General features: G+C 39.7%; 1 protein-coding gene across 7 annotated transcripts in view; it reads right to left on the bottom strand.

Annotated features, from left to right (window-relative positions):
* The window catches only part of NFASC (neurofascin), a 160,651-nt gene that overhangs the window by 12,656 nt on the left and 134,530 nt on the right, over positions 1 to 13,465 (bottom strand). For 4 of the 7 annotated variants that reach the window (XM_033152782.1, XM_033152783.1, XM_033152787.1 and 1 more), the window contains one exon: positions 1,032 to 1,163. In XM_033152782.1, coding sequence (XP_033008673.1) covers positions 1,032 to 1,163 — 132 coding nt within the window. Of the gene's footprint in view, positions 1 to 1,031; positions 1,164 to 8,932; positions 9,074 to 10,849; positions 11,039 to 13,465 lie in introns of those variants that run through there. The other 3 variants (XM_033152781.1, XM_033152785.1, XM_033152786.1) reach the window with 3 other exon arrangements.

Raw genomic sequence — 13,465 nt, 5'->3', positions numbered from 1 at the left:
CTTATATCATGTTATGTGATGGCCTCTCACTTCCAGATACAGCATAGTCAAAATCTGTATGGTACTTCTCTCCCCCCCCCCCCACTATGGTTAATAGTTCAGGTGGGGTTGGGGTCAGAGGTCAGTGCAATTGTGATAAAGAAAACCGTGCAGGAAGAAAGGATTAAGAACTCCCTGTCCCAATGCAGCTCCCTAATAAAAAAAAACAAACCCCTATTGCATATCTGCCCATAAATAATATGGTTTTTATCTTTCTTTTAAGGAAACTGGACATGGATGCCCCATGTCATGTCTCTTTTGGACCTTGGCATAATAAACAAACATCATGCCACGTATTTTAGGTAGTTGCATTACTTCCTTTTGGACTAAGGAAACAGATAATTGTTTCTGTATAACTGGCTTGTCATTCTTGTCACGCATTGCAGCTTGATGTTAGAAGCCGCCTGCCACAATCCTTATGTGTACTTAAGGGTCTACCACAAAACACAGTGGTCATCGCACAACCATAGTATGCAGTCCAAGCAGGTTCTGAGAGAGGTGTTTTACCCCTAAGCCCTTCCTCCTCCTTTGAAAAAAAAAATCAATGCAATCCCCCCTGGAGAAAGTCCTTTTGCAAATACAGAATGAGTAAAGACACTTATTGTATGTGAGGTCAAATCCTAACAAAAGTAATGGGATGAGGCTTCACCTCCTACCTAGCTGGAAGTCCTCCTGCCTTGCCTTTAATGAGATTAATTCTTTTCAGTGCCACAGCTGCTAAAAAAATGGTAGGACTAAATCCTTCCAGTGGGAAACCTATGATCAGTGCTATATTTCTAGAAAAAAAGAGGTGCCGGAACTCACCATGAACACCTCCCTTGTTCTCTTATGATGGCAATGGCATCCGTGTGAGAGGTGCCAGAACTGAGTTCCAATGAGTTCCGGCTGAGAAAAGCACTGGATGATTATGATCAGACCATCTATCTAGATTTGGGAATAAATACTTCAAACCCAACAACAATGCTACACCCGTTGATAGCAATTTCTCTTACCTGGATATTTCCCTCCTCTGCTTCTCTTAATGAAGCAAACTATCAGCAAAATCAGGACCAGGAGAGCGATGGCACACATCAGTCCAATAAACCAGCCCTGAGTTGCAATGTCCCCTTGGTTCTTGTTATAGGCTAGTAGGAGAAGTTGAAAGAAAAAAGGTAAGAAGAAATAGAAATGATCCACATAGTGCTGAAAAATGAAAATAGCAAGCAAAAGCTATTAGATGCTCCCTGTCCCACCCATTCCCTACCTTCACATTTGAGGACTGATGTCTCTCAATGTCGGTCTTCCCAAATTGGCCTGGTTTGGATGCCACATGAAACCACAGTTAAAATGGAATTATGGTTAATGTAAAAGAGCAGTATGCTAGCACATGCTGCTCAAAAGTGCCTATTGTGACCGGAGAGGAAGCAAATCAAAGCGTGGCTTTGTATTTGTATTATATGTGAACCAGCAGGTGTGATTTGTTTCTCTCCAAACCAAGCATAGAAGCTAAGGTTTGTTCTTTGTATAATAATAATAATAATAATAATAATAATAATAATAATAATTTTATACTAGAATATAGCACAAGGTTTGTGTTTATTTTCATGTTATTTGCAAAAGGATTTTTTTGTAAAACAAACAACATAGAAATGAGTGCTAAAGTTGTGCTATATTCTGATATATTTGTGGAAGTGGCTTTCATGTAACGTGAAAGCTCAAATATAATGCGGAAATGATCAGTTAGGGAAATACTGAGAAAATGGAATAAACTGCCATGTGACTGCAGCCATGGCTTCTTTGGGGGAAACAAACCATAAGCAATGGTTCACATAGAAGACAATGGCAGCCTCTGGTTTGTCTCCTCCTTGACACAACAAAGGAAGGAGCAGGAGCAGGAGGAGTGTAATAGGGACTTTTGAGCAGCATGCGCCAGCTCATTCACATAAAGCACCTGTTTAATTTTAACTATGGTTTAACATGTGCAAACCAGGTCATTATCTTTGTTTTTGTTTTGGATTTGAGACATCATATCGGGCCTTTTTATTTTTCCAAATGCATCCCAGCCCAAGTTCTAACAGTGACAATTCGGATCCAAGGGTAGCAGTGAAGGCAAAGGATAACACAGGTGGGTACAGCAGACCTGGGCAGAGAAATAAATATATGGTATTGCCTAACAAAGGAGGGTTATATAAAATGGGGGGGGGAGCAGAAGAAGCTGGGTAACATATTTGATTCATAGTAATGGAAAATATTGTAGGTGGTACCTCAAAAGAGGATGCAAAGTTCTCCAAGGAGCAACCAAGGATTCATATTTATCTGGTACATAGATAGAAGAAACAAGTACAAAAGGCTTCCTAACACATTATTCAATGTCCTGAAAACCATAGAGAACATGAGAGACTGAGGCCTGCCCAGGCTTGTTCCAGCTTGTGTACAATGCGGTTTACTATAGCATGATGTGTTTTTGCAAAACATCACAAAGTTTTCCCAGGGAAAGTGGCAGGACTAAAAAAAACAAAAAACAACCCTCTCAGAGCCCTGACTAGAAAGCATGGGACAAACGGAAGAAATCACATGATGAGCCCAAAGTCATGCCCATTAATTTCAATGAGCTTACTCTGAGTAAGACTTAGTTGAATACCACCCAAAGCTTGAAGCTTATGTGACTTACCAACTATGATGGCAGTATAATTCTTCTACTGGTAAATTATTTTGCAAAAAAGGAAAACATACACATCTAACTGACCTAATTATTATAATATTGCACACAACCCGGTACTCTGTTGGATTTTAAGTAAGTGTTATTAGTGACATATGACAAGTGAAACAGAGTCTTAAATGAGCAGCAATTCAATGACGTCAATTCCTAGCTTATATAGCACTTTATTTTCTTGAGCAAAGTTCATCCTGGATCACTAAAACATAGACATTTGAGAGCACCTAATGCAAAAACTTGTGCATTTCAAACTTTGAAAAAAAGCACAGCTCATCAAGACTGTATGCACACTTCATTATAGGAATGATTCACTCAGAGAAACTGTGAAAGGGTTTAATGGTTGGATTCATGACTTTAAAATCAATGGTAATTTTTCCTCCTTGTGAATCAAACTGGAATTGCGCTATTAAACCATAACCTAATGGCTTTATCAGAACACCAGTAGGAAGTTACATGTATAAGCAGCTTTCAAGTTATTGACAATAAATTAAAAATATCCTGAATAGCACTAATGGAAGATTATCACAGCCACGCAGAGCTGAAGTTCTGCCAACAGTATAATGAAGATACACTCTACATTCGTAGCCAACAGACCTTTCTCAGACTCTCTCTGGGTCTTCTCACATTAAGTGCTCAATTCTGCAATACTTACTTACAACAAAAGTTTGAACATAGGAGGAGATGCAAATGTATTAAAGGAACCCTCTCTTTTAATTCCACCCAAATAAGTGAATAGAAGTTATTTTGGTTCCCCAGCCCCCCAGTCAGGATCTTTGGGGGTTCTGAGGCAGAGGCCCAAACTCACACGATACCATGGCCCATGAACATTTAGGTCCTGGAGCCATCTTTCTTACATATAATAAGGTAAAAGTGTTGTCATGCTGTAGTTTGCTTGGCCACAGATAGGGAGCACTGCAAAAAAAATTAATGATGAGAGGCAGTGGATGGGAAGTCGAGGCAAGCCATAGAAGGACAGGCAGAACAGACTGCAGCCTTGCACCGCCCCCCCCTCCACTGACTCCTCTGCTTGCCAGCCTCAGGGACCTTGCCCCTAGGTTCCAGATCCTCAAGCCAGCTATTCCTGTGCTAGCTACCTTCCTCCTCCCTGCCCAGCCCTCAAATCCCACTGCTGTTTCCACCACCATTTAGCATCAAGAGCAATGCGGGGGTGAGGAAGGCGCCCCAAAGTGCCAGCTGGCCTTGAGATCCAGAGCAGCAGCATGAAGTGGAAAGGAACGAGGAAGATGCCCAGGAGTGGTAGCTGGCTGTCCTTGGAATCCATGGCAAGTGGAAGGTCTAAGCTGCCCCACCTTGGCCCTTTCATCCTCTGAAAGAAAAACAAACACGTCCAACTACTCTCCCTAACAAAGTCAGTACTTCTCAATTTGCCTCCCTCAGTGCAGCCTCTAGGTCTTCTGTAGTCTACTTCCAGCATCTTTCGGCTGTCAAGATGTGCTATCTTAACAATTGCCAATGTTCCAGCTCCCTTAGAAAATCTTAAGGCCTTTTGTGCTTTTCACCTCCATTTTTTCAAGTGACTCTCACCACAGCTTTTTAATTACACTACTTTCAAGCTTGACTTACAGACAATATTTTTACTTCCCTCCCAACCTTTTAGCCCATCATTAGAAGTGTAGACTCCTGCTTAGTTTCTGGTCCCCCCCCCAAACTGTCATGTTCCAAGGCTGAACCTTTGACCCTCCTGTGCAAAACTTCCAGAACATTCCCTAGTACTTTTAACCTTCATGTGAGCTTTTGAGCCTCTAAAGCAAAAGCTATCGTTGGACAAGTTTTAACAGGAAAGACAAACTCAAAATGTTTGAAAGGCCTATTCTCAGGGGCAAATACTGATTTCCTGTTACGTTCATATCATTTGAGGAATCTACCACTACATCATTATGATGTTTTTTCAAAAGGTATGAGCAATTTTAATTGACTCAAAAGTGCCAGGTGCCCCATTGGCCTTTGTGCTTTGACATTCTCCCTGTTCACTACTGGCAGCTGATTTACCATGCATTCCCTTTTCCTGTTAAAAGCACTACTGTGGGAGAAAAGTCCACTTTGAAGCTATTCTAATGGAAGGAGCAAGACACTAATTGCATGGACTTCAGAATTGCATTAGGCTAAATGAAACTACAGGGTTGACATACAGGGAATAGAATTTATACTGGAGGCTTTTGGAACAAATGGTGATTCAATTAATGATGCTAACATATAAAAGCTTTCAATAGAATAGAAGGAAGATAGGAAATATCAGATCGCACGATATATAGAATGAAAGGAGGGGGAAGTATAATATACAAGTATACTTTTGATACAATAATGATTAAAAAATCCTCCAACATATTCACATGGGCAACGTAGTTGTTCTGTCCTCCTTAAACTTACATTTCATTTGCAAACAGCCTGATACCATTTTGCAAAGCCAAAACACTTTCACCTGATCTCTTATAGCCATTGGTATGAGGCAACAGTTTCTAAACTTGATGCAGCCTTGCTTTGGCTATGTACTGGAGGAAAAATGATCTTCCCATGCTTTTAGAGGGAAGTGTGACAGAGACCAAAAGAGGATGTCATAGGACAGAGCAGGGAAACTTTCTTTAGCTCTGTGGGCCAGATCCTTATCAGGACCAGTCTCGAAGGCCAAATTTGACAGATGGGTGACACTATCTGCCAATTAAATGACATAATTATGATGTCTCATGATTGGCAAGTGGGCGTGGCAATGCACCTGTAAAAATCCCTCAGGCAGTTTTGCAACTTTCCTTCTACTCCCCATTTAAACCCCTAATGCCGGATGTTAGGGTGAGCATGGGGAGCTTTGCAAAGGCTTTAAAGCAACCCTTGTGTTCCTCCTTGAGTGTAAAAAAAAAAAGAAACAGGCCTAAATCTGCATTCCCACTATTGAATGTAACTTCATTGTACTCAAGGTGGTGCCATGTGAATGAGACTCAGGCCAAAAAGTTCTTGGCAGATAACAGGAATCCACACCCACTTTGCAGTTGGCTGCAATTTTTATGGATTGGCCTTGCTGGCCTTTGCCTACCTCCTTCTGGGCCCCCCTGTAGAGAGACATCAGTGATGCATTGCATTTTGCATATACTGTAATAGGTTGTCAAGACAGCGCCACACCCTTATGACATTTTACATGTATACTTATTGTATTTTTAACAGGGCAATGGAGGTTAATATTATTTTTCCATCCAGGTATATTTGTGTAACATTAAATACCACTCACTGCATGGCAAACTATTGTTCTAATTAATCAAAACTGAGCAAAAGATATAATGTAGTAAAACTGCAGCTGTGGGGCTACTTGGTTAGTGCAATTTCTACTTAGAAAAATAAGCTGCTGTCTCCAGGAGAGTGACTTTCAAAATAACCTAAAGAAAAAGGACAGCGCTTTCGTCTCACAGGTATTAATGATGGAACATGATAGTAAGCTCTGATCTATCACATCAGAAGCAGCCAGCCTGGAAGAGAAAAGGAATGAAAATACAAGAGGCACTAAAAGAAAGCAAGGGAGGTCACTAAAATAGTGTAGCTTTGGCAGTCACCTGGGATACATCAGAGGAAGAAAGCACAGATCCTGGAAATCTACCATTGCTATATCTTGAGATACAGAAAATGTACTCTTTTAATGCACAAAATGCATATGGAACACACACAAACATACAACAAAAAGCAAATCTATCAGCACTGATCCAATGTACCCAATTATGGCAAGGAGTAAGAACTGTGTTATTCCCTTGTATTTTAATTTTTTTTTTTTGGTTGCTGTAGCTAGGAGGTTTGCCAAGCCAAAATAAACTAAAATATTTAGCACAATATATGTTGCATTTTGCGCTCTTATTTGTAAACCACAACACATTCCGTGTAAATCAAGGTTCATCTGAAGCACCATTCTTAATGCCCAGTTTCCTGGGAAAAACATCACCAAATTTCAGTGAGATAGCACTACCAATGAACTATGTTAGGGTTGTTAGGGTTACATTTTCAATGTATCCATCCCCAGCTGGGAGGCATTTCATCTGCAACACAGAAGATGATCTCATACTCTACACACATATGTAACTATGTACAAACTGATACTGGACTGCAGAAAAAATAAAGTTCCCCAAGATCAAATAGATGGTTCTCTCTGGTTCAGTCCATTAGCAGGAAGGATGTACTCCTTCAGCTGCTGGACTGCTAATACTGTAAGCAATCTAAGCAAATATTTACAAATGCAGCAAGGGAACTGTTGCTCAAGCATTTATGTAAAAGCTACTAGTCGTCATGATGGCTATACAGAATCTGCATATTCAGGGGCACCATGCCTCAGTGTACCACTTTCTGGAAATCAACAGTTGGAGAAGGCTATTGCCTTCATGTCCTGCTTGTGAGCTTTCCAGCAGCATCTGGCTGAACATTTGGGAAGCAGGATGAGAACCTCTCTACTCACACTAGTGCAACTGTGAAGGTCAGCAGTGTTACAAAAGTTAATTATTTCTGACATAACAACCAAGTTGTTGAGGGGCTGGGGCGGGCTGGCAGAAATTGCTTGGGGGATATGTATGAACTGTGGGCCACTGGTTAGTTACCCGTGGTAGATTTAAAAATATTGCATTTTTCATTTGTTTTCACACATGTTCAGACTAGGTTAGCAATTTCTTTCCACCATTTGTCTATATGCCACCATAAACTTTATCATTTTAGAGTTAAAAGAAAAACCGTGCTTAAATTGTGTGGACATTTTGCTTACAGCTTTTGACACATTGCTTAAAGCTTTCTACAGAATGACCTTCCGATTCTTTCCACTCAGCACACATTTCAGCTATTTCTCACATGGAAACTACTTCTCTAATTACCTGCACTGACAAAAGGAGCTTTTATTATGGACACAGGAGGAAACCTGGGATATGATTATGTTTGATTAAGCTTCACTATGACCGAAGCTGATTGTCTGAAAGCTACCTAAAATTCTGAAACCAGAGGTCAGAAATGTTAATGCATAAACTAATAACTACTAAAGTCTGACTGGTTCCATACTGCAGCCCTATAGCACTATCAGATCTGAAAGGAGGTTCCACACAGTATTTAATATTGTGTTATACCATCCAGGAATATCTTTTACCATGGTCAATATCCATTATGTTTATTCACAAGCAAGTCCTGTTCAGCAAATGCTCTTTTCAATGGTAATTAAAAGCTTCCTGCTTGGGGTTGTAGCCATTTTATTGCTTCATATTCAGTGGTGCTGAAGGATTAGTGAATTGCTCCTTAATTTCCTCATTTGTAAGCTTCCTTCCATTTTTAAAAATAGTGAAATAGAAAATAGGAAGCTTCAAGTAAAGATGAATTAGCTCTGAAAGATGTCAATAGCAATTGTCTACATTAGACAGGCTGGCAATGCAATTGTGTTTTTATTGCCACTCCCCTGACTGAAAAAACCCCTTGGGAAACACAAAAAGTTACTGGAATACATTGACCTAATGATGTTCATTTGAATTCCTCATAAAACTGAGGGGCTAATATAGAAGCAACCTATACAAGGCACTTTTGAGACACACAAATAGGTATAAGGCAATATTCTGTAAAGGTAAATTGCTACAATTCTCAGATTGTGACTTCATTTGAAATTATGAGTATGCCATATAGCTCTGTGGATGTCTTGCAGACAAATCCACCACATTTTAATATCTAAAATCTTTTCCATGAATACCCAGACATAAAGCCAATCACAAATCCACATGTGCTCATGCAACAGCTGGCAGCATGATAACGAGCAGTGCACACACATACAAAGGGAAACATGAATGCGCAGATAGCAACATGTAGCCTATAGCATGTTCCTTAACAATAGTGTTTATTATTAAGTCTAGATGGAAAACCATGGGTCTCTGCCCTTTTTATAGATACCTTCCCCAAACAAGCTTGTTTCATTAAAAAAAAAAAGTTGTGCCAAGATTTTTTCCCTTTGTTTGTTTTAGCAGAACACAGTCTGAAGAACCTCGTTAAGAGAGGATACATTTCACTTTGGTACTTGTATAATAAGGGCAGAGTACACATTGTCAGTGAAGAGATGGATGACATTTTCTCCATGCATGGCATAATTCCTCCATCTGAAGCAGCAGCAGCAGCACGCAAAGGCAGAAAGGCTTGGAATGGAATGTGCCTCCAAAATGCAGCACATTGTGGGGCTGAACCCCATCTCACCTGGACTTGTCTGAAAGGTTACGTTCGAGCTGATAGTATCATTCCCTTTGAGAAAAACCCGCACTATGTACTTCTCCCCAGGAGTCAGGTCAACCAGCTCCAAAAAGCCTTTAGCAGGGGAAGATTTCACTGTTTTGTTACCTGAGAAACAGAAACTTCATATCAAAGGCAGCTAGCAGGAAATGTCGATTACTGTGTAGGCAAACATCACTTATGCCAGGTCCAGCTACTGACTCAACACATGTCCCTGCTGATGACACCACTGACTAACACAGAGTGAACATCCAGAGTTTCTGGCACCATCAGTTCAAAGCTGAAGGGCTCGTTTACAGAAGCTCACTCCACTTGTACGTAGGAGAATTATATTTTCCAGACATCATTTAATGTAACGGAGCACCTGCTTTGGCATCGTAAGGCAGCCAGCAACCAGATGGAAGCTTATCACATTACTGGTTCAGTGGTTTTGCATAAAACTTAAAAAAAAAAAACAGAAAAAGAGGGAAGACTTTGTACAGCCATCTCTGGGAAATTCTTACTTGGAACAGAAAGCGACTGGCATAGGCCTTTTGCAACTCGCAAGTGCCAGATGTGCTGAATCAGTAACAACAGCAACTCTTTCTCTGGCAGCATGCTTCTGATGCATTAGAATTGCCTTTTCTGAATTAACCTCAACACATTTTACAAAAGATGTCAAAAAAGTCACTTCTAAACTCTTATTAAGAGCATGCACACAGATCACGACGTTAAATTATATTAAGGGTACACTGCTAAAAGCATTCAAACCTAAAATGAATAAAAAGAACCCTGTTTGCAAACTCCTGTGTAGGTACCCTATGAAATTGCAAGTATTCCAATACTTCAGGAGTTTTGGAAGTGCTTGGATGCTGTGTTAACTTAAGCTTAGCAAATCATTAGGCATGGAAGTCCCTAATCGGCAATGTTACAGAAGTGTATGAATCTACAAATATACTTTTGCTAGCAATGGCTAGGTTAATGAGAGCACCAGGCCTGAGAATTGAAATCACTGGAGTCCTTTAAAGAACATCCAAGCAGCTGGTTTTGACAAACCTAATTTATCAAAGTACTACAAAACTGGAAGCATGAGAAGCTTCCCAAAGAAAAGAAGATTCCCTTTCCCACTCTGTGGCAATGCAGTAGTCAGCTGAGTGGAATACACAGGAATCCTCCAAATCATATCCACACAATGGGTGTTACATTGACTGCTTATTATTTAATCATGCTAGATGCAATTTCCTGAAGGGTCCGTTCTTGATTACTTAATTTGAAAATCTAAACACAATACTGTATTGATAATTTTATGGAACCAACACCTAGAACAGGACTTGGCCCAGCAAACTAAAACCAAGGGAAGCATGTCTAGGACACATATATAACTTGCCCCCCAAAGCTATAAGGTTGACATCCAATGTTTAATTCTTTGACCAGCACATAACTACTTAAAAACTGCAGGTAGCATGTCAGCAGGAAGTAGAGTGAGGTATGAATGGCTTGAAAACAAAATTTATGTAGATAACTAATTATAAATCTACAACTAAAACAAAATGTGATCATTACTATTAACCCCCAAATTATTTGCTATAGATAAGATCTATAGATTTTTGTATCTATTTCTGCTTCATTCTACGGCACTTACAGCCATCACAGATTCAATTATGGCAGTTTTTTTTTAAGCAGGTCCTTTTAAGGATGTGTTATTATGAATCCTCCACTGAAAGAAGACGGCAGTCATTGTGTGTAAGAGGACAGCAACATAAAACACAGTGTCAATATAATCTGAAGGACAAGTTAAATGCCATGCCTTTGGTTCCCCCCCTCCAAAAAAACCCCCTTCATGCACAAATTAAGCAGTACGATTAGTTACACTATAATGAACATTGCATGAAAGGTCCATTAAACCTCTGAGAGATGACAGAATCTCTGGTGGCATTAAGGACCCGGCAGAATTCTCGAACTCCCAATGCTTACTGTTGATATATTCAACCACAAACTCAGTTTCAGGATCAAACGTGTGGTTCCAGGTGATGTTTGCCCAGTTACTGTTAGGTGAAGCTTTTACATCCCAGATAGGCTGCTTTGCACCACCAGCTGGCGAACAGGTTAGAACAGAGGTTAGTAAACTGGATTATGAACAGAGAGATGCATTCTAACTGCATGCCCAGATTTAAATTAATTGTTATCCTTAGAAGGAAATGCAGAGCATACTCCTCCTCCCCACCCCCACCAGGTATAGCACACAACAGATTGTGGATGCTTCAACATTACCTCACATGACACAAACAAAAAAGATTGCAAAGCCATTTCAATTTATATGTCACTTTAGTAATGAGAAGAACTTTTTTGGCATATCTAAATATATCCTTTGAAACAGTAAGGTTTGCATATAAATTACATATAAAAATGTACACTTGGATATATGCCCATGCTAATACTCTCTTCAGCCATAGCCATTCTCTAGTGCAGCCTTGAACAACCTGGTGCCCCCTAGATGTTTTGAACTATATTACCAAAGGTGATGGGAGTTGTAGTCCAAAACATCTAGAGGGCACCAGGTTGGTGAAGGCTGTTGTTGCATCAGCAAATTGAGAGGTACAACATTTTCAAAATGGCCAAGGATACAGACATCAATCTTTCTGCCGAATTATCTTGTAAGCAGGATAATGGCCCAAGATGGACTTTGTGTTCACCTATAAGAGCACAAATCACCTTAGGAATTTTAGTGCCACAAATTAAAGAGTCAGTTGCCTGTCAAAAGCAACACTCTACAGGGCAGGGTAAACTCAGCTGCCTAATTGTTACAGTGCAGTGCAGAAGGTTACGTTCCCAGCCCTTATGCTGATTCTACTTTGCAGGATTATAGAAATCCCACATAGCAGCTCCTGATGGTCTATGTAACTAGACAGGCAGAGATTTACTAATGATGATCTGCTTCAACATTGCACCCAACCAAGGTGAAATTCATTGCCAATTCTCACTGTTTTAAAATTGAGGAAATACTGGTAAGCAAAATGTTCTTGTCACTATTCCGGATAGTGGGTAGCAGAATTAGCTGTTTTTAGGTCAAGTTAGTTTGTGACTGCATCAGTTTAAGTGGCTTAAATCCATTAGTTTAGAAATTCTGGCTATTGCATTAGGCTTCAAGTCTATACATACTTACCTGGGAGTAAGTCCCACTGAATTCAGTTGGAGTAAGTCCCATTGGAACTCAGTGGGACTTACTTCTGAATAGACACGCAGAGAATTGTTCTACTAGTTATTATAACATGATAAAGTGAAAACTATTCAATACATCTTTGACATGAGAGCACATCTTCAACAGTAAATACAGCCACTTTATGACTTAGAAAACGACAGTTTCCTCCTCAGCTATACTTTTACGTCTTTACAAAAAGCTATTTCTAACAATAACAGTTCAGTGTTTAAAATGTCTATAATTTCATATCTTGATCCATCAATTACCACTGCATGCTCATTCATGCAACATTTAGTTTTGAGCCACAGCTGAGAAATCCTTGCATCAATAAATTGCAAGCCAGGCACCAAGTTCATATGCCTATGCTTAGAATATACATGAGCATTCCCATTGACTCCAATGAGACTCCATGCATGCAAGAAATTTGAAGCTGGGCTTAATCAGAACTACTTGAGTTTGCTTTAACTTCTCTTCAGGAGTATAAATTTACTGCAGACCATGAGATACTACATTATTTTTAAGTGGCTAAGCAAAATGAGGCACTGTGCCCCAATGGTCAGTCAGATACCTTTTTCTGGATGTGTTCCTATTTCAGATTGATGTACTGTATTTATACATGCAGTAGATTGGACTTGGTTAAATATTCTGTGCCAGTAAGTTTGACACATGTTGCATTTTTCATACAGGGCAACCAAATCAAGTTCTCTTTGCTTTTCAATTTTACTTCATTTAAAGGTTTTCCTTTAATATTTGCATGGCGTTTCCTCCCACCTAAGATGAAAGTTTGGATGTGCACATAATTTGTTGGTAGGGACCTAGCATGATCTCTCTGCAGTAGCCGTAAGAAGCAGTTCTCTTATGCAAAGATTTTTTTTTAACACTGAAAAGCATCATATGGCATTTGCCAAGTCCCATAATGAAACAGATGCATTAATTAATGCAACCACTGCTTTTACTACATTGTAGGGATGACAGCCAATTTAGCCCACTAAGTTTTGTTATAGTATATTTGCTGTACCTGCTTATCCTAGCCTACAGAAAGCAAGGAAAACTCTTGTGTTATACATGTGCATAAACAAAGCTGACCTGTCTCTCTGAAGAGCAAATTAATCTAAAGTAACTTTATCACGGCAACATACTGAGACCCTAAATGCACAACCCAAGGATTACTTTTCATTTGCTGCTAATCTTTTATCACAGTAATGAGAAAGTCTATGTGTTGGATGGTTTTCAAAGCAACCATACCTTGACGTTAAGCCTGAATTACAGGCTTTAAAAAACCTGACAAGATCCAGGTATGGATTGGACAACTAATAGAAAAG

This window comes from Lacerta agilis, chromosome 6, assembly GCF_009819535.1.
Source record: "Lacerta agilis isolate rLacAgi1 chromosome 6, rLacAgi1.pri, whole genome shotgun sequence".
In the NCBI taxonomy this organism is placed as follows: domain Eukaryota; kingdom Metazoa; phylum Chordata; class Lepidosauria; order Squamata; family Lacertidae; genus Lacerta; species Lacerta agilis.
This window is presented reverse-complemented; position numbering and strand designations above follow the sequence as displayed.